At 34.3% G+C, this 26,693-nt stretch overlaps 3 protein-coding genes across 6 annotated transcripts; 1 reads left to right on the top strand and 2 right to left on the bottom strand.

The window, feature by feature from the left end:
- Nucleotides 1-1,115: 1,115 nt before the first annotated feature.
- On the bottom strand, nucleotides 1,116-8,153 carry LOC147539921 (protein TOPLESS-like). Of its 2 annotated transcripts, none has more exons than XM_086641428.1 (25): nucleotides 8,031-8,153; nucleotides 7,703-7,773; nucleotides 7,414-7,593; nucleotides 7,217-7,330; nucleotides 6,827-6,949; nucleotides 6,642-6,681; nucleotides 6,408-6,480; nucleotides 6,180-6,286; nucleotides 5,906-6,044; nucleotides 5,710-5,819; nucleotides 5,543-5,612; nucleotides 5,386-5,456; nucleotides 5,216-5,311; nucleotides 5,033-5,128; nucleotides 4,820-4,947; nucleotides 4,144-4,378; nucleotides 3,896-4,042; nucleotides 3,588-3,743; nucleotides 3,335-3,442; nucleotides 3,067-3,246; nucleotides 2,860-2,982; nucleotides 2,656-2,754; nucleotides 2,376-2,558; nucleotides 1,922-2,094; nucleotides 1,116-1,468 (listed from the first exon to the last, which is right to left on the bottom strand). In XM_086641428.1, exons 2-25 carry the CDS (start codon nucleotides 7,771-7,773, stop codon nucleotides 1,267-1,269), a joined length of 3,024 nt encoding a protein of 1,007 aa, XP_086497554.1. In that variant the 5' UTR covers nucleotides 8,031-8,153; the 3' UTR covers nucleotides 1,116-1,266. The 2 variants fall into 2 exon arrangements, with proteins under 2 accessions (XP_086497554.1, XP_086497555.1); XM_086641429.1 differs by having other exon boundaries at nucleotides 5,386-5,432; nucleotides 8,031-8,147.
- Nucleotides 8,154-10,938: 2,785 nt separating this feature from the next.
- On the bottom strand, nucleotides 10,939-19,449 carry LOC147539922 (topless-related protein 1-like). 3 transcript variants are annotated; one of them, XM_086644262.1, is made up of 19 exons: nucleotides 19,320-19,449; nucleotides 17,322-17,446; nucleotides 17,102-17,230; nucleotides 15,091-15,194; nucleotides 14,817-14,996; nucleotides 14,397-14,510; nucleotides 14,165-14,323; nucleotides 13,960-14,068; nucleotides 13,798-13,870; nucleotides 13,645-13,688; nucleotides 13,481-13,564; nucleotides 13,156-13,266; nucleotides 12,854-13,033; nucleotides 12,629-12,757; nucleotides 12,441-12,542; nucleotides 11,958-12,137; nucleotides 11,666-11,826; nucleotides 11,390-11,548; nucleotides 10,939-11,301 (listed from the first exon to the last, which is right to left on the bottom strand). In XM_086644262.1, the coding sequence occupies exons 4-18, from the start codon at nucleotides 15,168-15,170 to the stop codon at nucleotides 11,419-11,421; spliced, it is 1,836 nt and encodes a 611-aa protein (XP_086500388.1). In that variant the 5' UTR covers nucleotides 15,171-15,194; nucleotides 17,102-17,230; nucleotides 17,322-17,446; nucleotides 19,320-19,449; the 3' UTR covers nucleotides 10,939-11,301; nucleotides 11,390-11,418. The 3 variants fall into 3 exon arrangements, with proteins under 3 accessions (XP_086500388.1, XP_086500390.1, XP_086500389.1); XM_086644264.1 differs by lacking the exon at nucleotides 17,322-17,446 and having other exon boundaries at nucleotides 19,320-19,431; XM_086644263.1 differs by lacking the exons at nucleotides 17,102-17,230; nucleotides 17,322-17,446; nucleotides 19,320-19,449 and adding an exon at nucleotides 15,382-16,327.
- Nucleotides 19,450-21,287: 1,838 nt separating this feature from the next.
- On the top strand, nucleotides 21,288-26,295 carry LOC147539923 (protein PHOX1-like). The gene is made up of 3 exons (XM_086644265.1): nucleotides 21,288-21,564; nucleotides 22,601-24,917; nucleotides 25,793-26,295. The coding sequence occupies exons 2-3, from the start codon at nucleotides 22,958-22,960 to the stop codon at nucleotides 25,939-25,941; spliced, it is 2,109 nt and encodes a 702-aa protein (XP_086500391.1). The 5' UTR covers nucleotides 21,288-21,564; nucleotides 22,601-22,957; the 3' UTR covers nucleotides 25,942-26,295.
- Nucleotides 26,296-26,693: the final 398 nt, after the last annotated feature.

Genomic DNA, 26,693 nt, shown 5'->3' on the forward strand with positions numbered 1-26,693 from the left:
GTGTAATTTAAACCATAATAAAAGAGGTTTAAAGTCCGGCAACATGAAAGAGGCCTAAAACCCGAAAATTTATTATATTATTTACTCTACATATTGACTAAATTACATGGGATATATTTTTATGGCAAAATATATTGCAATAACTAATGCAACATACAAGTCAGTATGGGTAAGAAAATTGTGGAAGACTTGATTTTACAAAAATCCTACAACTATTTATTGTGACAATATGTTGGCAATAGCAAATTCGATGTTTCATAACCACACGAAGCATATTGAGCTTCGACACCACTTCATCCGTAATTTAGTAGAAGAGGAAAATTCAACATCAGTTTGTCGAACAACGTTTAGCAATTGGCAGATATCTTCACTCTAATGAAAATGTTTCATCAATTCAAGAAATCAATAATGAAAATTACAAATAAAGGAGTGTCGAACATCTAATTTCCTAAATATCTACCAATAAATTTCTAAGAAATGTCTACATTATACCTCTTACTATTTTGGGTTGGAATGTTCAAAGAGATAAATCTAGAGAGTGTGGTAATTGCTTTGTAAATTTCAGACAAGAAAATATCTAGATCTTCCTAGTTAGCTAGAGACTCTAGTATAAATAAAATTGATCCTAATATGCTTTGATCATAAAAAAAATCAGAAAAATTAAGCAAGTTAATCAATAAAATTGTTTATAAGAGCATTTCTAGCAGTTGAAATGATTCACCAACGTTGTCGAAATAACTCCAAGTCACTCAATTCACATGTTAAAAGTCACGAAGAATCTGAAATAAATAAGCCGGATAGGTTTGTGAGAATAGTCTCACATGGGAGAATGTGTAACTAGCAACCAAGAATATAAAGTATAGGTCCTCTCCACTCATTGCCAATTGGTTTTGAGTTGGATGACCACAAACTTAACATGGTATCAGAGCTAGGCCCACACGTGATAGGCTTAAAAGCTGCACGTACTCCACGTCACTCGTAAAGAAAAAAACACACGTGTTAGGCTCAAAAAACGTCACACGTGAGAGGGCGTGTGAGAATAGTCTCACATGAGAGAATGGGTAACTAGCAACCAAAAATATTAATAATCTCTTAATAGAGAAAAAAACCCACAATACTAAAAATATTAATAATCTCTAATCATAAATAGGAATTCGAATACAAAGTTTATTTTCAATGACTGTCTGGTGATGTTTCAAAATTACTAACAAATGTTAACTCTGTGCAAAGAGAGAGAGAGAGCAAATGAAAAACATAAGTAATTCTTTACTTATCAAAGATGGCGAACGGATCCTTATATTTTGTAGGCATTGGAAATTGTTCACCAGATTCCGTGAGACCCCATTTCACATGAGGACTGAGAGACTCTACTACATGGACAGTACCATCTGTTAGCCCCACCGCAAACTGGAACGGCTTTGAGGGATGAGCAGCAATGCTAATAGGGTACACTTTATAACCGCATGACCTAACCAAGAATATCATAAAACAATTCAATATATTATCCTAACTTTCGTACTCAACTTTCGTTTATAACGAGACTAGTTGGTGAATTATTTGTCTTCTAGTAAAGGCCCATATTCCCTCAACAAATGTGGGTGTTGACGCATTTTTGTTGATTTTAAGAAGGGCTGGTTATTACTGACACAACATGATTTGATTGCTTATCTGCATGCTTCTGATAGCGACTATACATCTATTATGAGTTTATTACGTCCAAGGAGAGATTCTGACTGACTAACGTTAAACATTCATTACGAAGTCTTCTGTTTTAGGACTGCACAATTTTTCATGATTTGACCTGATGCCGACTAAGATCTTATCCTAGTACTTTATTGGGACAGTTACTTCGTTTAGCGTTGGGGTTTAACCTATGTTGTTTAGGGTTTAGAATTTACGGAATCAATGAGCAAATTCATACCTTATGCTTGGTGGAAAATAGGCAGATGGGTGAATCATAATAAGAAAATCCAGCTTATAGTCATCTACTTTAAATACACCCACTTTTCCATCCAAAAAGCTGACATATGCATGGGCGTCGTCGCATGATAATGTTGCATCAGTAATTGGTGCAGAAGATTCACTTATCAACCACTGCAAAACCAAGAAAATATAAATAGTCGAAAGATAGACAAGGTACTAAGATGGTGTTTATTTTTATTCTTTGAATCTGACTCATCTGAATCTGAATTGTTTCAGTCTGCTTAGACTACTTATACTTATCAAGGCTAGAACTTAAGCCTAAATCAGTCATGCGAAATGAGTCAGACTCACGAGTCAGACAAAAAAAATAATCTTTGAAACTAACCTAAGTCAACCATTTAGACGAGTCAGGATTTACATGTTCAAGATGAAGATTAAGTAGATAAATATACCTGGCTTAAACAAACTAATTGTTTCACTGCATATATCGCGATTTGAGTTTGGTGCACAACAAGAAAGTTACTCTTATTTGTCATCATCTGTAGGCGCGTATCACTTACAGGTTTGTTCCCGATGGGACATTCCAAAAATGTATGGGCCTCTTCCACCATAGTAACCCAATTCCTCAAACAAATCTAGATCAAATAAAATTAGTAATTTTATCTTTTCCAATGTGTAAATCTCAGTGAGTTGATTACTAGTGAACTTTTCATTTTTAATACAAGTACAAACCTGAGCATTTTCATCGGCGATAACTAATTTATAATGTTCTTCACAGAAGGCTAACCCAGTGATTCTCCCGATATTGTGCCCTTCAATAATACTTACCGTCTGCATAAATCAGAACATTACTCAGTTTCGAAGTGTATATATATATATATATATATATCCATAACTGTGCAGTATACATATGTGTATATATACAAGTACGCGTACCTTGCCATCATAAACACAAAATATCAAAATAGTTGCATCCTCCATGCCGATAATACATTTTTGATTATTCAAGAACATAATACAAGTGACCCTTGGTGGTTGACGGATTCTTGTATACAGTCTCTGTGATTGGCAAGTAAAATTATTGAACAAGTATAATTTATAGAAGTTTGCGTAGTCGTCAATACAAAGTTATTCAAAACTTACCTTATATTCGTCCGAGATTAAAGTGAACGTAGAAAGACTCCTCCCAGTTGATGCGACTATCCAAGTTTCATCATTCGAAATTGAGAAGTAAGTTACCCTTTCTTCGGGAATAGTACCATAAACGTCGTTTCTCATCGTATTATGTGGTTGAGATACCGTTGGAGAAAAACGGGCTGTCGCCTATACATGATGAATCTTTTTTGTTAACTTACGGGCTCGTTTCCAACTTTTATAGGTAAAAAGTGAAAAAGAAAGAAAAGAAAAATACATTGCCACTAGGATTCTCATCATTTTTGTCCCATTTCCATAGCAAAAGGAGTTCAGCTGCTGCTGCTACAATTCCATTGCCCTTTCTAGTATATGCCAACTTTGATATCTGCAAGAAGTCATATTATTGTCTCTTGTTCTTAGTTTGCATCTTACATGGGCATAGCCGCATAGCATGTAGTCGAAACTATCGGATAACAATATGACGTGATACCTTATAAGACAAGTAACAAGATCAAGTAAGAGATTCCAACCTTGGGAAGTTTGAGGGGTATAGAGAGTTTCAATGATCGACAATGAGTCGGATCTCTAATCGTACTAATCTTCATGGGTTCGCTCTCTAATGCAGCTCCACTCTTTAAAGCTGCTTCCCTCTTTAATGCTGCTTCTACCTCCTCAAGTTTGAAACCCTTTTAAAAAATTCAAAATGTTACTTAGACATCAACTGAATATGACAATTTTCATTTTTTATTGGAAGTCTCTGAAAAAGTAATGAGAATAACATGAATCTAAGCAATTGCATCCAAGTACAAAAAAAATCGGAAAAAGTCGAAAGACGGACCATTATTGAACTTCTAGCCACATTGGGATTTCTTTGATTATCTAACACCCGGAGACCATCAATAGTTGCTAAGATTTTAATTCCATTATCAAGAGAAGATACAGCTAACAAATTCCCATTCTTATTGAAACGAATACAGGGACATTCCTGAAAATCGTGAAAAAAAAAAGAAAGAAAAAAAACTCAATCAGCAATGGAATATTTTCTAACAGTTACAACAATTTAATAATGCCACACTTTTAGCTTACTGGTAGGTCTCCATCAGCGTGGACCGTGGTAAACATTTTGTTGTTGTTAATGTTCCAGAATTTTATCACTCGCTCATCACCAACAGCCAAATATTGATTCCTTGTTATATCGATGTGGAATACGTTTAACCCAGTGTTTTCGAATCCTCGATAACTCCTCTTTGGTGTTCGGTTATGTTCATCCCACTCAACAATGTAGGCACCCCCATATGCACTATTCCCACTCAGAAATAGCCTAAAATTGTTCAAAGACAAAGTTAGAATGAAAGAGAAATGTCGGAAGTAAAATAATAGACTAGGAAAGGAGATTTAACAAAAACTAAACTTGGAGATGTGCGGGCTAGATGCCCTTACAGAGCTCCTTGAACACACTTTACTTTCACAAGCTTTCTTTTACTTCTTGGTTTATGATTTGGATAGTTTCTTATATCTTCTTGTTCTTTTTTACCAACAACTTCATGTTCATACTTATACAGTGACTCTATAGACCATTAACTATGACTCTTTAGATTAGTAACTTACGACTCTCTAAATTATCACATAATGACTAATAATTCTAATAACTCCTTACTCTCCAAGTTCTCCATGATTCCAATCCATAACTATCTATAATTCAAATTAGTATTTCCAACAAGAAATGATCTAGAATGTAAAAGAAAGGTCTAAAAGATAGAACCTTGAACCATCCTCGGAATGAGAAATTTTTGTAGATCTTCTGCCCGGAGAATCATAAGTTGTTGTGCCATGAATACTGTCATAAAAAAATTCTTGTATCTTTCCTTCGGCTCCACTCGTTAAAATTGACTGAGACGTAGAAAAACAAGATCATTAGACCTATGAAAAAATGATGTTTCCGAAGCTCAATCTTATGAAGTAGTTTATTTCTTACTTGAATATTATTTTTGCATCGAGGAAGGAGAGAATAAACAGGTCCATCGCCACCGTCGAAAGTTTGGTGGACAAGTCCAGTTTCGACATTCCACACCTAAAAGTATAACAAAGTATTAGTTCAACTTATATTATGAAAGGGTTACCTTACTTGAAAAAACGAGGTTAATTTGACATCTATTACCTTAATAAGCCAATTATAACTACAGGTTATTAAACATAATTGTTGATGTCGATAAGTGAAGGCTATGTCGTTGACTCCACAAGGATGAGCATCAATCTAAAGACATTATGTTAGAATTGGCGAAAAGAAAAAAGAAAGACCCGAACCAATTTGGAGGATTAGAACTATACCTCTTTGTATTTCAGCACACGATGGCCATTGCAGTGATACATTTGTACTGCGCGGTACGAAAATGCAACTCCTGTTAGAACAAAGTCCATCGTTACTAAATTACACAGAGTTATTTATGGTGAAGTTTTAATTGAACTTAACATTTTGTATACTTACCAAATATTGTACCATCTGGGCTCCATAATATTCGGTTAACCGATAAAACTTTACGCCTTCTTATGTTGTACTGGTTTTCATAGATGTTTTTATTAGAATGTAGTATTACTCAGATATAAAAACATCATATATTTGTTAGTTTCGAACTAGTTATTCAATTAAGATACCTTGAAAGTACATGAATACTTATGCAGAAACCAAATCTTGAAATCTTGTCGGTAGAGAGTCCTCCTAGATCCAACTTCCCATAATGATATAGATCCGATATCCGTACCAACTAAAGCAACAGGATTATATATTTCGAAGCTATCATATATATCAAGAAAAAGGAAGGAGAAAAGTTCAAGTTCAAAGAAACAATACCAAGAAGTAAAGTTTCTTGTGTAGGATGGAAATCCATGCTTGTGATACAGGATTGTTCCTTAAGTGTACAAGCAAGAGTCTTTGGTAAATCATCATCTTGACTTTGACCCTCAGTTTCCGATGAAGTAGGAAGATTCACCTATATAAACGTAAATTTTCACGTCAAATTAAATTGAGTAGTACTTCTTAGCATATATTTAAGACATACTATAGTTGATTTTATGCAATATCAAACTACGTGACCGATAATAACTAACCAAGTCCTAATGTATACCTTATTAGAAGTGCTAGCTTGAGAAGAACTTTCGGACAAATTGTCAGAATTCAAAGGAAGCACACGATCGTCTGAAAGTGCGAGCCTATTAAGCTCTAAAATTGCATCTGAAGAAGACAACACTTAACTCTATAAGTAAATAGATTAGAAATATTGTACATGTATAACTCAGTTATTCATATAAAATAAAGTGATATTAAGGATGGGTAACTACAAAAAACCAAATACCTGGTTTCAATGACAAATCAAACCATTCTTCTAAACCTGTTAGAACCTGTCCTGATATTGTATTTTCAATTAACTGATCACAAGAAGTTCAAATTTCAATGACGTTAGTACAGTTTACACTAAACCCTAAATCTTAAACCCTAAACGTGTACACGTTATGACGTATGCATGTATATATGTATATATTTATGATTTGAATGGTTTTATGACAAACTAAGCAGTAGGTTCACGTACCTGAAGTTCGTCGTTTTCTTGACGAAGACGGCTATTGAAGCTGTCAAATAAGATAACACGATTATGTTTTACTTATTTCGAAATATACATACAATAATAAGTTATACAATTAATCAAAATTTACGGTGAAGTACAAAATTTAACAATATCGAGGAAGATGAGAAAGATATAAAAACAACCATTACCTTTCAGGAAATTTTAGCTTGTCTTTTAATATAGGGTTGGTCTTGATCAATGTTTTTAGCACAATTGACAAAGTTATTCTTTCAAATTCCCCATTTCCATACCAAGAAAGATCTTCATGTGTCCTAGAAAACCCCAAACCCAACTTTAAAATTACCATCACAAAATCAATAATAGAATTTAAATAAGGTGATATCTTTTTTCTTTCTCAATATCTCAATCTAAATCGTCTACTTCAAATAAACATAAAATTAGTCATTCGGACAAGTCAAACATCACAGGTCAGAGAAGAACAAAAATTCAAAAATCTGACCCTTGTCAATGTAGAACTTCACTCAAATTTCATATACTCCTATGATTAGAAAATAAAACTCTAGTAATTTTGACCATACCTGAAATCCTCTAATGTGATTAGCTCGGTCATTTTCATGAACAAATCCTTATCATATGTCTCAAAAACCTTCAAATCATCGTTTAGAATAAAACACGCCTTCTCAAGATCCCTCCTAGAAAAAAAACTCTTTTTTTTAGTTCATAATAAGTAATTAAAATTCAGGAAAAAAAAGACTTTCTAAAATCAAAAGCTTACTTCTCTAATGCCTCAAGATACTTATGTTTTCTAATTTCGAAAAAAATCTTAATCGAAATTCGATTTTCGTCTAGTTTTGTAAAACTAAAAAGATATTTCTCTACTTCATCGAAGTTCCCTTTTTGTACTTCTTCTTCAACATAATTGAGGCTTAAGAAAAGACCTGATTCTTGTCCCATCCTATTCAAATTCAAATAAAAATGAAATTAAATCAGTAAATAAATAAAAACATACTCCATAAATTAATTAACAATAATTGAAAAATTAGCAGATAATTAATTAAGCTCACATGAGAACAGATTCCTTGTAGTTATGATCATTAAGGAACTCAAGAACCCTAAAGATGAGATCTTTATCCATCTGAAACAAAAAAGATTAAGTGATAATCTTCATCAATCAAACAGAAAACTAAAAAATCCATGAACATGTGAAAATTGAATCTGAACTAGAATTCTAAAAGATCTTCACCGATCCAACAAGAGATTAAATAGATCAATAATTATAAGAATGAAATTAGATCTCTAGGTTTTGATAATCAAAATCAGTAACATAAACAATCAAATAACTTAAAAAGAACCATAGAAATGAATAATGAAACAGAGGAAAATGAAACTCACAAGAACTTCAAAGGAAGAAGAAATCAACAGAAAATTTGGAGGATCGAAAGATTTTAGAGAGAGAAACTGAAATTAGAGGAATTGAAAGTGAAGAGAAGGAATGCGGTGAGGGACGACGATTACGAGATGAAAGAGTGAAGGTAAAAATATATAGGAGGAGTGTGATAAGGTGGTTTACTTATCGTCTGATAAGTAGGTTAAGTTATGTACATTTTTGAGTTTTTTATGGGCCGAAAATTTAGAAAGATTTTTTGGGGACCAATGTTGTCTTTATAATCTGGCCGTCTATTTCGAGAAGAAAATGACATGACTTTTTCCAAAGATATTAGATAGGGTTTTTACCAAGTTCCTCTAAAGGCGCTATGTCCTTTTACTCTTAGCACACCCCTCTCTTTCCACTCTCTGTGTCTCACACCGAGCAGTCCTAAGTCCGCGGATTGAGACAGTCTGAAATAGACTGTTGAAGAGTGAAGCTTGCTTGGGTTTTCCCTAAACTAGATCTAAGGTTTGATATAAAGAGACTGAGAAAGAAGAAGCAACAATTATTTTTAAGTTTGAAGGTCGCCGGCCGGTTGTCAAAAACTTTGGCCGTCGACGACCTTCACCAAAGAAGATGATGAGGCGGCGAGAGGGATGAAGTAGAGGAAAGAGGTGATGAAATAGAAGAGAGAGGGATGGATGAGGTGGAGATTATGTTTCTAAACTTTTTTTGATTAATTCCATTTTGGTTCCATGGGTAGTCTGGAAAAAGTTCAAAATTTATTGGCCTTTGGAGATCAAATCGAACTGTGGAACACTTACGAATTAGTCATAAATTGGGGAGAAAATGAAATTAATTCGTCGAATTATTATACTAATGAAACTAGACTCTCCTTCACATTTGAAGGAGAGTCCCCCTATTTTAGTATTAATTAAGTTTTTTGCTTTGTTTTTTGCAACTTTCTTCATCTTTCAGTGACGAGGAAGGGGGAAAGAGGTAGTTGGTATGATGGCGGTTCTTCGATCTTCATGGGGTTCTTTTTTCTTCCAATTCACCAAATTGAAGAGGTCCTATAGAAAGGAAAGGTAGGTAGGCATCATACAACAACGTTGATTGAGTTTTAAACTAAGATTCGTTGATTGATTTTTTAAAAGAAGAAGATAAAAGTTATTAAATAACTCAATCTTCATCTTTAAAATCAAATATCAAGGTTTCCGGTGACATTCATAATTCTCTTCCGAAAAACTTGGCGGTGTTCTTGATGCAACCGTCATTCGTCTCTACTTGGTTCATCCTTCTTAGTTAAGTATACAAGGGCGTGGAAGAGAGGGTGCCATAGGTGCGACGGCACCGGGCCCCCCTCAAACGACAAGAAAAACCGAAGAAATTGGGGCCCCTCGAATAACTTATCTTGGTATAAATGTTGAATGAGTAAACCATTACCAATACTTAGTTGTAGCTCATTTGGTAACCTCCTTTTACAAACAAGAGGTCAAAGTTCAAATCTCACTACTTCCATTTTTTTTTCTTTTTTAAGTATCAATTACAAATATATGCTTCTAGGCTAATGATTCAAAGGAAGTTTAATAAGTATTGTTTTCGTCCTCTTTTTTCAAAAATGATTCTTGAAAATTTGTATAAAATTAAAATTAATGTTTTCTCTCTTGAAAAAAAAAATAATTGATTGACAAGTTATTTTGTCCTAAATATTTTTAAAAATTGTCCTACATACTTTGAAGCATCAAACATAGTCAATTATTATATTCATGCGCATTCTAAAATGGATTTAGTAACCAAAGTTAATTTTTTTTTGTTAACTATAATATGTATAAGAAATTATTTTCATCTTATATTATCAAAGGACCCCGAATAGAACTTCGCACCGGGCCCTATTTTTCTCAGCCACGCCACTGTTCACGATCTTTAGGGTCTTTTCATTCGTGATCTTTAAGATCTTTTTATTTATGACCTTCAGGGTCTTTTATTTTGGCAATATTGTACTCCTTTCTTTTCATGTTGTTGTTACTTTTGTAAATTTCATGTTGTAATTTATTTTAGTAAATCCATGTTGTACTCAAAAGGGTCAAAACCTGTATGAATGAAAATTCTGATTTTACTCAAAAAAAATTATTTGAAACACCCTAAGAAAAAAGGCGATTGTTTTCCACCTGTAACAAAATAACAGAATGACATTACCAGCAAGGGATCAAACCTAAAACCTTTCATGTGTAGTGTAAGTAGTTTGCCCACTGAACTACTTATGTTTCATTATCTATGTTTCAGTGTTTCGAACTTGTAAAAACTATAGGCCTATTCTGGTGGGGGCCTGTGTGGCCGCATGCAAGGCCCGGCCCGTCTTACCACCTACGAGGCCCAAAGCCATCTATAATGTTGGAGCCATAAAAATAAGTTCCTTCAGCTGCTTTGTAAAAGAGTATAATATTTTAAAAACTCAACCAGAGGACTCTTTAAAAATTGGAGGGCCAAAACCATCCCTTTGGTGACTTTGGGTCAGCGTCGTCCCGAAGTCGCATGGTCTGTATCTTTCACCACACAGGTCTGTTTCGTGTTGATCTTGACCAGGATAGAGAAGAGAGACAGGGGTTGATGGAGGGAGAAGAGAGGAAAGAGAGAAGGGGGAAAAAATTTCAGCAACGATACCCGAAAAAGATATGTGGGTTTAAGTTTTGCTTCAGTTAATCCCTAATAATGTTTAAGACGCCTATAAAACTTCCCTAATTTTTATTTATACATCACAAATTTGATCTCGAAAAACTAATTTACAAGTTAGAGAGTCCAATCTGAAAAATAAATTGCACTGTAAATACTAACTACAGTCTTATTTTCCTTTCCTGGGAAAATATTTTCTCTCGTCCAACGATAGAATTTTGGCGATAATATTGTCATGTCACTTTCATTCCCGATGAGTAAGCGTGAAATCATAACGATAGAATTTCAGCAGAACACGTTCAAGACAAAATCTTAAGAAATACAGTACTCCATTCATCGCCAAATCAGTTGAGAAACCAAAAGAACTTCCCCTACTTTGACTAACAAGAACAAGTCAGAAGGATAGATCACCAATAACAGAGTCACCAAAAGTTAACAAGTCTACCTAGTTTGCTTCTTATATCAGAGTATAAAAACTAGGTTTCTGATTTGTCTGCACAAAAGAGATGAACCAAGTAATGAATGAAGAATCTAAGTACAAAACAGAACATTCACCATGATGATAATTCTTTAGCCGACCCGATTCTCCTCAAATGTAGTATATAATCCCACATGGTTGAACTGCTAAGAAAACAAAGATCTGGTCAAGAAATGCGAGTTCCTGAAAACGAATAGAATTTTTTGCCAATAGGAATGTACGTATTTTTACCTTTATGATCACACTATTCTTTTGACTACTCATTTAGTCTTACGAGCAACACCCCATTGTGTCTCGGATTCAAGGGGCTCTATTACATAGATACCACCATTGGTTAGTCCTACTGCAAACTGATTGGGGTTTGTTGGATGAGCAGCAATTGAGAGCCCACTAATATAATCAAGAAAACATAAACGAATTTTTAGCTAACTATTATATCAGTCTTTTCCGAATGAAAAAAAAAATATAAATACATACAGGTTTTCTGCGAGAAGAGCAAAATCATACCTCATATTTACCGTAAGATAAGCATGAGGAGCGATCCGATACTGTGGTTGAAAGTTCTCAGCATTAAATACACATACAGTAGCATCCTTGAAGATGGTATATACTAGTTGACTATCACATGACAACGTTGCATCGGCGATTGGGACAGATTCTGCAACCCACTGTGAGAAACAACAGTTTAAAATGTTTAAAAGCGAGACTTGATTTTCAAACAAATCTCGGTCTAAAATGCACAAAACAAACACAACCTAAAAAGTATTTCCTACACTGATGTGATGGAGATGAAAAATACCTGGGTTATACACTGTAATTTTGTTGCTTCATATACCGCGAGCTGAAGTTGATGCACCACAAGGAAGTGGACCTTGTCTTTCTTGAATTGCACTCGGGTATCTGAAATGGTTCTTCTCGCAGCTGGAAGCAAGAATGTGCTTTTTTGCTTTCCCCATGAACCCCAGGCCCACACACAGAGCTATAGAAATCAACATAACCCAAATTTAGATGACAAAATGGAAAGATCAATTCTCCTCAAAGATTACTTGGTGGGGTCTACCTATGGTTGCATTTCTTGAAGGCTAAGTGATAATGATGTACTTATGGTTTGTTAGAAGAGATAGAATATCATTTCATATTTATAACTACAGTACAACTAGTACCATCTCATACTTGAACGTTTTCTAGGTTACTGGTTCTAAGTACCACGAAACATCAAATTACGAAAAACACAGAATAGTTGACGAAAAGCTCTTAGGAATGCAACAGACAGTGTACTGACCTGAGAAGAATTATCTGAGGAAACTAGTACATTGAGTAGTGAAGAAAAAGCGAGCCCCGTGATTTTACTGCAGTTATGGCCTTCAATTTCCTTTACAATTTGCTATAACAAAACAACCACAACAATTCAAGTTCTTTTCTGTAGATTATAGATATTTAACAAAATTACCTCCTTCAATAGTTCCATACCTTCTCTGCATAGCTATCAAATATAGTGATTTTTGAGTCCTCCTTACCCATGACAATTATGTTGTTGTTCTCATGGTAGAAAAGAAGAGATGATATCGCAGGTGGGCCGGGCATGTAGCTTGCCAAAGTCTGATTTCATAGTATCAAATTGAAAAACCGACACGTGAAAATCCTACAGACATGTAAACGGCACCAAACTGGCCACAAAATTGTTTACTAACGTACCTCAACTTTGGCCACATGGAATAGAGACATCTTTCCACCAGACGATGAAATGAGAAAAGCGTCATTATTTGATAAACAAAAGCAATGAGAAACTTTCTCAGGGTTGACACCAGTCACATCATTGACCATCTGAAAGCCATTTCTTGGATCATGCAGAACAGGGGGAAAACTAGTTGTCACCTGTACCACGAAGCTTTTTATAATAAAATCGCTAACTCGATTTCCGACTTTCACAAAATAGAAGAAAAAGTAGATCGTATGAAGGAAAAGACTTATAAGGTATATTCCTTAGATCATTTTACCGTGCCATCCGGGTTTTCCTCATTTTTTGTCCATTTCCAAAGCAGATGGAGGCCACTTGATGTTAATGCCAAAATGGAATTACCTGAATGACTATAGCTCAACCTCAACATCTGAAAGCAAAACACAAAAAATATACAAATAAAGGTTCTTGAATGATGAAAATCAATTGTCTCGAAATACTAATTTTGTAGCTAGTGGACTGATTTCTTTAAGCTTGAGATATACGTTAACATAATGCTCAAAATGCCCGCTTTAACTAAACAGTTAGATACTGATAGTACCTTACAGAAAGAAAGTAAAACCACTAATCAGAATGCCTCATACCTTTAATCTCGTTTTGTCAGGGATTCGTAGGGAACGACACTGAGCTGGTTGTCTAATTTCAGTTGGCATCAAAATCTTGGCAGACTACAATGAAATTGGTTTTCAGTCAGAGATCATAACCTAAATTACAATGGTTCACCGCGTAAGAGCAATTAGAAACCCACCTCATAAGGAAGCCCACTTTGTGTTCTTGTCGCGAAACCAGCATCTAAAGAATGCAGTGAATCAATTCAAGAGTAAGTAAATGATCTCAAATATCGAAACCGAATTTCAGAGCTCTAACACAAGAATGTTCACTTAATAGAATCAAAATGTACCTGGAGTTCTAAGAGTATAATTCATCCCTTTGGCATAGGGAGAAAAACCTAGTGGCCTTCCATGTTGTAATGGCTGATAACAAAAAGTTTGAGTATTTACATAAATAAAATTCTTAAGTAATATGTAAATGTATACTATAAAACCAACGACAAGATTACTACCTGATGTGGATGCGATAGAGGAACCCCTCCATGAGAATGATCATCAAGAATGGATCCTTGAAATGGATACGGACTCCGATTCTCATTCTGAGAACACTGCCAACTTAAGCTGCTTAATTATAAATAAATATTCAAACCCCAATTATAACTCGGCCACTAAGAAAAACATGACAAGTACTATAATTTATGTAAAGCTCATAATTACCTCTGTTTAACACGAGTTAGTAAACACGAGTCGTTGAGGACAGGAAATTGCAACTTCTTCTTAAATAGAGGAGTCGATTCGATCAAGGTTTTAAGTGAATCTGCCAATCGTGCTCGTGCAGATTGTATGTCTTTATACCCGGTAAGATTTTCATGTTGTCTAAAAAAAACTAGTTAAAACTACAATTACCAAGTTAAATTAAATTTCAGATGATGTATTTCTTTTGACATACCTAAAGTTATCCAGTGTCATGAGTTGTGTCAAATCCTTGAATAGATCTTCATTATAAGTCTTGATAAACTCGAGGTCCTTTTTGAGAATATTTTTAGCTTTCGAAAAGTCAAGCCTATAAGCAAACCGAATTACGGAACCATCATATATAGTCAAGAATAAACAAATGCAGACCAAGATATCAAAAACACGTAACTCTAATCGAGAAGAAATTCTCGAAGGTAGTGTCTTTTTTTCCATTGTTTGAATCTAACTGGTCTGACTCGTCTGAATTTCAATTGTTTGGCTCAAATGGACTCAAAACTAGCCCAAATTCAGCCATTCAAACGAGTCAGACAAAATAGACTGAAACCCGACTCGAGTCAATTGTTTGTGATCTCTAATGGGAGAAAAGGGAAATCACAAATATCGAAAAACTTACTTGTCCAATGCTTCTAATAACTTCTGTTTCCTAATTTCGAAGAAGAGTTTAATCGATTGTTGGGTTTGATTCACTTTAGTAAAACCTTGAAGGTATTCATCAACAGTATCCAAATTTCCTTCAAGCAATTGTTCTTTGAAATACTCCATGCTAAAGAAAACCCCAGTTTTCTTCTCTAACCTATTCAAAAAAAAAATACAGAGAGAGAATAATGATTCAAAAGACTATATTCTCCAATGAAGCAAACAAGAAATTAAGGGTTTAATCAAATTACTCGTGCATTGTGTCTTTGAAGTTATTTTCATTGAGGAACTGGAGAATCATAACATGAAGTTCTTGATCTACTATACTCATCTTTTACAAACTTCTTCTTCGTTCCTATCAAAATCAACACATTGATTCAAACGCAAATCAAAAATGGAGAATTAGGGTTTATCTGAATTAAGAAAACTCAAATTACCAAATCAACTTGAAAACAGAGTAATCAGATACTAAGCTAGTGAAAGATCTAAAAAGGATAAGATTTATCAAAATTAGGGTTTTATCGGAATGATAGAAATCTTACCGTGTGGGAAGAGAAGAAGAACCAGACAAGCGAGCGAGCGATCAAATCAAGAACAATATAAAATCAAATAGAGGGAAGGAGAAGATATATGCAAACAAGGTAAGATTTGGGAAATAAGTAAGTTTACTTATCACTTGATAAGTAGAGTTGCTTATTAAATAAAGAGTCCAAATAGAAACTTTTTTTTTCTGATAAACAATGATAATCTGTAGAAATTAGGGCAAAATATTTCCCGTACACTTGTCCGTGGAGGAAGGATCTTAACCTTAGGGAATTTGTCGTCCTTATAATCTGAGCGTTATTTGTTTTGTTTGATTCACCATCTCGATGAATATTGACGGTCTAAACAGAAGTATGACTATTCTAGACTAATTTTTATTTTGGACGGCTTAGTTTGTGGGCATTTATGTTCAATGAGTTGAGTAGAAGCGGAAAGAACTTTTCTTTTCCATGGGACACATTTTGTAATAATTAAAAAATTAATCAATTGTACTCATTCATACTATTTGAACCTAATATAAACATTGTATATAGTTGTTCTCCGTTTTTCTTTTTGAAGATTATAGTTGTTCTCAAATGGATACTTAATACTATGTTTTTTTGACATGTAGAAGTAAATGGTTCTTCTAAGATTTGCCTCAAAGCAAAAGCGAAGTTATTTTAGGAAATAAATGCTCAACTATCCACACTAATCCTATCGATTTTGGTGATAGCCGGGGTGGAGGTTTATGATGGTGTGGTGATGATTGTGATACCAATAGTGGTGGTGGAGGCTGGAGGCTGGAGGCTGGAGCACTCGTGGTGGTTTGTGATAGTGGTCTTGCTTGTGAAGAGGATTAATCCTCCTCTTATTAATGGTTAAAACAGAACGAGAGAGAGAGTATCGAACCGAGAGAGAGATAAGTCAGAGATTATATCAATAGTGTGAAATTGATTCTCTCAGTATATTATTTCTGGAGATGGTTTACAACTATTTATAAGGAAGTAATACAATCCTAACTATGTCTATCTAAGATAAATAAAATCATAACTAAAATTGACTAAGTAAATTACATCATGTGGACCAGCCACTTGGGTTCCCAAGTGGAACCGGTTTGGATCCGTGTGGATCCTTAATACTGCTAATGTTGGTTTGGTGTTGGTGATTGTGGTCGTGGTGATGGTGGTACGGTGGTTGAGTGAAGATGGTATTATAATTACCCAAAAGTGCAATTCACAACTCTCTTCTCTCTTCACGCTGCTATGGGAATTGATGTGAGTGGGTATGACAGCAGAGAAGATGGAAAAGATAGTGTGAGTAGTGAAGAGAAGTAAAGAGGTGCCGTTAGAATATAGGTGCCTTCAGGATTATAAGGGTCCAGCCCATTAATTACAGAACTCTCTCTATAAATATAGAGTTCAAGCTGTAACCGAATCAGTTCACTATAATGGAATTTCATTTTTTTTCAGACTTGAAATCTCTAATATATTCACACATGGTATCAAAGGCAAGTAGAAAACCGATGTGATTAAAAAAATACACATTCATACAAATTGAAAGTAGAGGGGCGAAGGGGGGAAAGAAAATACAAAAGTGAGTAGTCATCACAACCGGGTGATGTCAGGGTTCCATAATCCATCACCACTAATACCCTCACCACAATATGTAGCAAACAATACTGAAAATCTGTCCATCTGTAAAATCTCATAACAAATCAAGCGTACATATGGAAGATCATACCTCATAATTCGGTCTAAGAATAGTGCACCACAAGAACTGCATTTGATCTTGCTCAAGTGTTTGCGACACGCGTCAAATTGCACTTCAACTCCACTCGTTCTCCAATAAATGTAACTGCCAAACACAAAGCTACAAGAGAACAAATGTAAGATAAGATCCCAAAAGCATTCGTAAAGTTATTTGTGATTATGGTACCTTTAGTTGAAAATAAAGGTCAAACCTTAGGCCATTTTGGCTGAAATTAGTAGATTAAGAAACTTGAGCTTTCAACAAAAAAAAAAAAAAAAAGATTAAGAAACTTGAGGACTTCAGTTGTCCACTGAATGTTAAAAACAAACTACCCATCTATGAAATATCACATAAATAATTTTAAATTTTTGTAGAATGTGGTATTAGAGGTGACTTTTGAATAGGAGATCTTATTAGTGTCATTTAGAAAAGAGAATTTCAATTGAGACTTGATATACTAAGACAAATATAATTTTTTGGGTTATTTCCCTAATACTTTGAGGTAATATAATTTTTGTTTCTCTTTTGCTAATGCCTTTGACATTAAGCATGAGAAATCAAGAATATATGTCAAATATTACACTAGATTCTCAATCCATATTCTTCTCCAATTTTAAGAGGAAGAAAATCAGTATAACCCCACAATTTTTAATTTTTCTCTGGATTGTATGTGAAGAAATGGGTTTTCCTTCAACTTCAAGCAAAAGACTCAAAAAGAAATTTAAAATAAACCCTCAAGTTTATTTTATTCACACTAAATCCTGTTTGGCTTGAACAGAGAGTTACATGTGTATGTACAATATAATGGTTTTTTATGACAGCAAGCAGGTTCAAAACGTATGCTCCCATACCAAATAAAAGTATTATTAATTAATGGGCAAACCCGTTATTTATTTACACAAATGAAATTGTTTAAGTCTAGGAGGAAGGGTTTCAAATAAAATATAAATTACTCTTAAATGTGTCTGGCAACAAATTTATATGTTTTTAGGTGTTGCCCAACGTTGATTAGATTTTGTAATAGAGATAAACATAACGTATTTTACTCCAAAGAAAGAAAATAAGAAACCAAGGAAATAATACGTAGGTTATACGCAACAACAATGAGTCAATGACAAGAGAAATTGAGCAATCACTTTGAATTTTAAATCATACTAAAAATAGTACTCCAGTAAGTGGTATAGTCGATCAATTTATGTCATAGAAGTTTCTAGGATGTAATTGAAGGAAGTAGAGAGTACTTGGTCAGCAGGGACAAAATCAGAATTTGAAAAGAAATAGTCAAAACTCTACTTAAATTTTTGATTTGGTAAAAAATGATCACTCAATTTTGTATAGTCTCCAGTTCTCTAAATATTTTCGTACTTGGCAACAACTTACAACAAATTTGCAACAACTTGCAAGAAGTTTGCAACAACTTGCAAGAAGTTTGCAACAATTACAAAAATGTTACAACAACTTGCAATAGGCTGGCAAAAAATTAGCAACAACTTGCAAGAAGGTTGCAAGGACTTGCAAGAAAGTTACAACAATTTGCAAGAGGATTGCAAAAAGAATCAGGTTTTTAACTAAACGAAATACAAATCTTTAGATCTCTAACCAAACAAAATATAAATATTTAGATTTTTTACTAAAACAAATACAAATATTGGGTTTCTAAGAAAAATTAAAATTGAAACTCCATCCCCATTTCCTTAATTTGAAGTCGAAAATAAATCATATCTGAAATCTAAATCCAATCAAATCAAACTTCATACTCATATCTCAGATCAAAAAGCAACACTATCTAAGTGTTATGATAGGGCACGATACAATTTCCTATTGACATATGGGACCAAATTAAGACTCCATGTTTTAAGGAAAGAAGTGGAGTGAACGTTAGGTTACAGTTTTGATTCTACTAAGAGTATGGGGACAACAACATTCTTCATTTCTCGAACTCCAGCGAGGAAATTCTGAGTTCCAGAGCTTTATAGACTCGGAATAAATTATTAATTCAACCGAGACATGCTAGTTTCACACATTTTAATGGAACAAAGCATATGCTTATCAAAAGAAGAAGTTCAAATTATTTAATGAACAAATTAATACCAGAAGAATTAGTAAATTATTAAATTAGTATCTGAATTGTCTGTGGTAGTTGACTATAGCAAGTCATATATGTTAATGTTATAATGAAAATAGATAACTTTTTTTGTAAGGCGCTCACATGGCTCTGCTAAAGAACGAATAACCTCACTCTTGGAGATCCTGCTTAAGACTGTGAGCGACATTTTACCTTTCTATAAAAGAAGACTTTACTTGTCAAAACGAATATTGTTGAGAAATGTATGTAACTGGAAAATAACGTAAAAATGACGACTATGACAACTATTATGTATATGCAAGTGACATAAGAGAATATTATTTTTCATATAGAAAAGAAATCTGCAACAATTGAGAACAACTATACATACCCAAAATACAAATTGGGCGAATATATAGTCGTTTTCTCAAACACTATTTAATAGTTTTAGCATATCAAACCACTTAACATGGGTGAAGATTATAGATTAACTTTGCTCCGCTCCCTACATGGCTTTTTCAGGATTTATGCAATTGGAAAGTTGGCATTGTAGTAGGTGGGAGAAAGTAAGTATTCTATGGACAAAATATATTCTTCCAATGTCACCGATAAAGTTATATTCCTAAACCATAAAGGTACTTCCTTATAATTTATGTATTTGTGGCATGATAGTAATCTAGATTACGAAAATATCAAACTATTAGGTTTTGCAAAAGACTCCAATATCTCTTTGTAAATTATCATACTTTTTCTTATTAGAGCATCTCCAATGCAAGACTCAATCTTAAAATCTTAAGTGCCGCTTAGGACTTTAGAGTTTTTTTTGAGAAAAAACCTCTCCAATGCAAAACTCAATTGAGATTTTAAGATGATGTGGAAGCATTAAGTTTTAAGATGTCTCAACTAGAAACTCTATTTTTGAGATCTCTTTTGAGAGTCTTAAGTGTCATAGTCATCAAATTTAATTTTTGGACCAATAAAAAGTCTTTCTTTCTCAACGACTTTTTTCTATTAAATGTATGTGTGACATGTGTCTCTATTAGAGTTTTTTAGAGTGTTGCATTGGAGAAGGACTTGAATTAGAGGCACTCAAGTTAGCCACATAAAAAAGAGAATCTCAATTGAGACTCAACACATAAGCCAATTAGAGTTTTTTTTGAGTTTTGCATTGGAGATGCTCTTATACTAACAATTATTTTGCTTTTTTTTTTTTTTTTTTTTTTTGATGAAGGTATTATTTTGCTTATTCCTTCGACAAAAATGTTATTCTAGAAAACTTGTACATTTTCTTTTGTATTCTACTGTTCTTTTTATGGAATTGTTTCTTTTTATTGAAGTAACAATATCTCTACATTTATGTTGATAACTCTATTTCTACTTTCTTGAACCGGTTCATTTATCTTAAGGTTTCCTCAACCTGGGTAAACTTCAGCTATATCTCTAAGATTACTACTTCAATACTACGTACGTGAGAGGTATTTGATGTTTATAAAATAAGTTTAGCTACCACTCTTGTAGTTTTTTTTTTTTTTTTTTTGTTGAAACATACCACTCTTCTAGTTGGAGAACATTTTTCTTTGTATGACTATCTTAGAATTTCAATAAGATCGTAATCACACTTTAACAAACATATTGTCGAATCAAACTACAATCATACAAATAAATTTATGGACTCCTCGAATAATTATTTGTTCCATTTTGCAATTCCTTTTAACCCTTCTCTCTCTTCTAGATGAATATTGATCTCATCTTCAATAATCTTATCAACAATATTGTCGAATAACATCTTTATGGTTAGGGTTAGATTTCCATTTTTTATTTTAAAAATGGTCTAATACCCCCACCACCATAGTAAATAACGACCATATTTGGGTCTTTCTTGTCTCTAAAGAAAACAACACGTTAGTGTGACTTTTTAGGTGACTTGTAAAAGTCATCTTATTCTTGCCCTCAAACACTTGATAAAGATACTCACAACGGATCTTGAAGCCAGTAAATCAACGGTGAGATGATTCTGAGCTGTACAAAGAGTCAAGTAACCAGCCGAGGTATATTAGTAGTTATTGTACAATCTTAGGGGTATAAAAGTAAAATAAGGGTGTTTATTTCCCCGTATTGATACATGTGCTTACCGTTCAATTCTTTTTGGTCGAGACAAACGTTGAGAAGAATAGAAGATAGAGAGAGAAAGAGAAACAAATTTGTTGACAACGGAAGAACGCCGTCTTCCTCTAATCTTGCCCTGGAAATCGTTTATTTCAATCTTTCTTTTCCCTGTTAACATTTACAATAACTTTCTCTCTCTTCATCTGTAAATTTTTAGATCAAGACGAAGATCTTGATTGTCAAGTTTAAGCTCCATCGAAGTTTATCTCTGTTTCTCCACAAGGTTAGGAACCTTCAATCTCTCTCTCTATCTCTCTCTCTATCTCTCTCTCTCTCTCTCTCTCTCTCTCTCTCTCTCTCTCTCTCTCTCTCTCTGTATCTCTATCTCTATCGTTTAAGCTAGGTTCTTCATGATTTTTGCGTTTTCCTGTTTGTTTCTGTGGATTTTGAGTTGATACGGAGTTTTTGGTTGGTGATTCTCTCTCATTATCTCTTTTATCTCAATCTAATTAGTCTATTACCGATGATTGTTGTATATGCTCTTAATCATTTTGATGAGAAATGTTAGATAGATTATTCATGTAGAAACTATTATTGTTCCCTCTCTCTCTCTCTCTCTCTCTAGTTGTTGTTCATCAAATTTTTTTGATGATTTGGACTAGTTTGAAGGGAAAAAGTTAGGCAAGTACTAGACAAGTGATTAAATGTACATCTCTTTCTATCTCTCTGTTAGGTTTCTGTTATGAGTTTGTTCCTACGTATTCTGATTAAGAAAAATTAGCTACTTCAAAATGATAGGTACTTTTATCATAATCATCATCCTTGTTTAGCCTTTCAGTTGTTGTTCATCATTTTATATTTTTGATGTTCAGTTTGTAGTGATTTCGACACCGAATCCGTACTTTTCATAACCATAAGTTGTTTGCGTCTTTCCTCTTTTTGGTGTTTTTTCATCATTTAGTCTTGTGTTCTTTTACTGTTGATAGATCCATTCATTTTGTTGAAAAAAATTTGGTACTTTAGAAGGTTTATAAAGAAATAATTTTAGGTTATGTGGATTTTAGTTCATTTTCGAATAAAATCTGTTTGTCGTTTACTTTAATATTGTGATGTTGTTGTAAGTAGATTAACTATTTGTCCGTTGAAAAAAGAAAATTGGTACTTTATAAGTTTACACAAAAGAACAAGTAGGATTGTTAGATTTCTCTGTTCATATTGGATGAATTCTATTTGTTATTTATATTTGATGCCTTCGATGTTGGTTCTTGAATAAAATGACTTGAAGATCTTATTGTTCTGCTATGTTTTATGCTGCACAGGGTATTCGAAGGATAAGAACGGCCGAGTTTGCTCGGCCGGATTATAAGATATGGTTTCAGAAAGTTGAGATAGTTAAGGCTTAATTACCAGATATTCACATTACTCGGCCAAGTTGTTCTTGGATCAGGGCAGTTAGACAATACACACAGACATCCGTAAGGCGCCTGGCTGATACCGAGTTGACTTGAGTCGAGTGAAGAATTAGGGGTTTCTAGGGATTGTTCAAATCATCCATTGATTGTTTTTCTGCATACATTCATAGGTTTTAATTATTGAAGGTACAAAGTGCAAAAGAAAAAAAGAAGACCGGAGCTTGTTTTTGAAGTCAAGTACTACTATTGTTGTATTGATTTTAGATGGGAAAACCTAGTGGGAAGAAGAAAGTTTCGGGTGGTAAATCCGGTGATGTTTCGAAGCACAGCAAAACAGGAGATCCGAGTCTAAAGGCAATGGATGAAGATGAAGCTGTCTTTATAACCATGTCTCAGGAGTTGAAGGAAGAAGGAAATAAATTATTTCAGAGGAGAGATCATGAAGGAGCCATGTTAAAGTATGAGAAGGCTTTGAAACTGCTCCCCAAGAATCACATAGACAATGCCTATCTCCGGAGTAACATGGCTGCTTGTTATATGCAGATGGGTATTGGTGAGTACCCGAGAGCTATAAATGAATGCAATTTAGCATTAGAAAATTCTCCCAAGTACAGCAAAGCTCTCTTGAAGAGGGCAAGGTGTTATGAAGCTCTGAATAGGTTGGATTTGGCATTGAGAGATGTTAACTTGGTCTTGAACATAGAACCAAATAATCTCACTGCTTTGGAGATTGCAGAAAGGGTGAAGCAAACCCTAGAGAAAAAGGGTATTATAGTGGATGATAAGGGAATGCTTTCAGTTCCAAACTTGGACCCACCTTGTGCATCTCCTACATTCAAAGTAGTGAAACAGAAATCAAGGAAGAAAAAAAACAATAAATTTCTTGAGGAGAAGAAGGAAGAGGAAAAGGTGGTTGTAGAGGAGGTTAATATTGCTCCTGTTAAAGAAGAAGAAACACTGAGGTCTGTGAAATTGGTTTATGGGGAGGATATTAGGGTAGCCCAAGTATCTAGTAATTGCAGCATTCTGCAGCTGAGGGAGATCATTCAAGACCGATTTCCGTGCTCGAGAGCAGTTCTCATCAAATACAGAGATCAAGAAGGAGATTTAATAACTATCACTTCCACTGAGGAGCTTAGATGGGCTGAAGCATCAGGTGAACAACAAGGGTCAGTACGGTTGTACATTGTTGAAGTCAATCCTGATCAAGAACCATTGTTTTTGGGTGTAAAGAAACGTTCTGAGGTTCCACCAGTTACGATGAATCATTCTAACGGCTCTGAGAATGGAAGCACAGGAAAAGGTAGAAAATCAGAAAAAAGTATATCTTATATGAACACAGAAAATGGATCTCCTTGCATCGATGATTGGATTATCCAATTTGCTAGGTTATTCAAGAATCATGTCGGATTCGATTCTGATGGTTACCTTGACCTTCATGAACTTGGTATGAAGCTCTACTCAGAAGCAATAGAAGATACTGTTACAACTGAAGAAGCCCAAGAACTTTTTGAAATGGCAGAAGAAAGGTTCCAAGAAATGGCAGCCTTAGCAATGTTTAACTGGGGAAATGTGCATTTATCCAAGGCAAGAAAGAAGGCATCTTTTACAGAAGATGCTTCAAAAGAGTCGGCACTAATGAGAGCTAAAACGGCGTATGAGTGGGCACAAAAAGAATATATAAAAGCAGGAAAACGATATGAAGAAGCTCTCAGAATCAAACCAGACTTTTTTGAAGCTCATCTTGCACTTGGGCAGCAGAAATTCGAGCAAGCAAAACTCTCATGGTGTTATGCTATTGGAAGCAATACAGATCTGGAGACATGGCCATCTTCCGAAGTTCTCCAGCTTTTCAATAGTGCCGAGGATAACATGGAGAATGGGTTACAGATGTGGGAAGACATCGAGGAGAGACAGCGTTCAAACAAACTCTCTAAGCCCGATAAGACTAAATTACTGATGAAAGAATTGGGGTTGGATGGGTTATTCACAGAAATATCGACAGAAGAAGCTGCGGAAAGGACAACAAATATGAAATGTCAGATCAATGTCTTATGGGGTACAATTCTCTATGAACGATCTGTTGTTGAATTCAAATTGGGGATTCCACTCTGGGAAGAATGTCTAGAGGTGGCTGTTGAAAAATTCGAACTTGCTGGAGCTTCAACAACAGATATTGGTGTCATTCTAAAGAATCACTGTGCCAGTCAAACTGCAGTTGATGGTAAAACTCGATACCCATTAATTTTTGCATTATGATTTGCTATTTTTCACTCGCGTACCATTTAAAGCAAAAGAACTTATCTAAGCTCTTTAGGCCAGGCCCGACTCATCGTAGAGATTATCGGATAGAGGAAATCTTCTTCACAGAAACTCAAATTGTTTTAAAAAAATTTAACCCTGTCAAAGTTGAGTTGAAAACTTACTGAAAAAATAAGTGGGTCCTTAAAAGCTTATAATTTCAACCAGCTATGGCAATTTATAAAGTTTTAGAATGATTTGATGGTGTGTTTGGTTGCAGGATTCCTAAGTAGGATTCCTATCAAAAGTGGAATTTGGTAGGAATCATGAATCTTTGGTCTGTTTGGCTACCAAGAATCCCAGGACTCTTGAATCCTAAGGATTCCTAATTCCAAAATTTGTATTGGACCAAAATCCCACCCTACCCCCTAGGATTTGCTAGGATTTTGAATTAATGAACCTAAATTTCAAACTTAAAATCAACAAAAAAATATTTCCTTCTACTAAATCATTATTTTTTTTCAAAATAATTATTTTTTTCAAAAATCATATTTTTTCTAAAGACGTTTAAAAATACTCAAATAATAATAAATCATAAGATTCTTAGTTGCCAAACAAGCCAAAAAATATTACTTGGATTCATGAATCCGTGGAATCATGAATCCCAAAGACTCATGAATCCGCGGATTCATGATTTCGCCATCCAAACACACCATGATTTTGTCTCACATGGAAGCAGAAATGATCACATCTTGGATTACCCAATGTGGTAAACATGGGTTTAATTAAACATAAAACCATGAGAACAAATTCTTATCATTGATTCAGTCCTATAATCAATTCATGCCAAATATGCAGGTCTGGAGTTCAAAATCGACGAGATAGTACAGGCATGGAATGAAATGTATGATGCTAAAAGATGGCAGCTTGGAGTTCCATCTTTCAGGCTAGAACCATTATTCCGACGTCGGGCTCCAAGATTGCTTCATATGCTTGAGCATGTGTGAGTGTATTCATTTCTCGTATCTTTTCAGTGTGTTGTTTGGTTTAGGATCAAAGTTCTTACGTTATAGAAACATAATCATTCTTTACCCTTTTTAAAGCTCTGCTTCATTCATTGTTTAGAAGCTTATTACAGCTCATAGATTAGGTAAAATTTATGTTTCCTCGAGTTTGTGTCTTAAGAAAAAAAAAATTCATATGTTATTTTTCATTTGCTGGTTGGCCCCATAGGAACTAAAATTATGCCACTTAGGTTCTTCTAGCAAATTTAGACAGGTTTGGAAGTTGGAATATTTTGGGATTGAAGTTTGTATTTCTTGACTATACTCATCATAAATATATTTAAGGGTTATGGTGCATTTTGTTTTGTGATTCCTTACTTGTATCTGATTATAGTATTAATTGTCTATTTCTTTTTCGGGAGAGAAGTAACCATCAACATTTCTCATTTACTTGTATCTGATTATAGTATTAATTGCCTATATTAGTTGTATGTATTGTATGAGACAATTTGTAGACAATTTATTTAAGAAAGAGCAATATCGTCGAAGCCATTAATCAGTAGCCCATTCTTGACCTTATGACATTGGTCCCATTGATGGTCTATCGGCAACATTTTGTTACCGCTTGTGAGAATGCTTTAGCAAGCACTTCCGACGTTGGTTCGCCCCACAAATAGGCAACAATATTTGCAGAGCTTATAAGAACGCTTTCAGTGGTAACAATTTGGTCATTATTTTGTCAATGCTTTCGAAGG

Source organism: Eschscholzia californica, unplaced genomic scaffold (assembly GCF_041429995.1).
Source record: "Eschscholzia californica isolate CP2 unplaced genomic scaffold, dmEscCali1.0.p SCAF_5, whole genome shotgun sequence".
Lineage (NCBI taxonomy): Eukaryota > Viridiplantae > Streptophyta > Magnoliopsida > Ranunculales > Papaveraceae > Eschscholzia > Eschscholzia californica.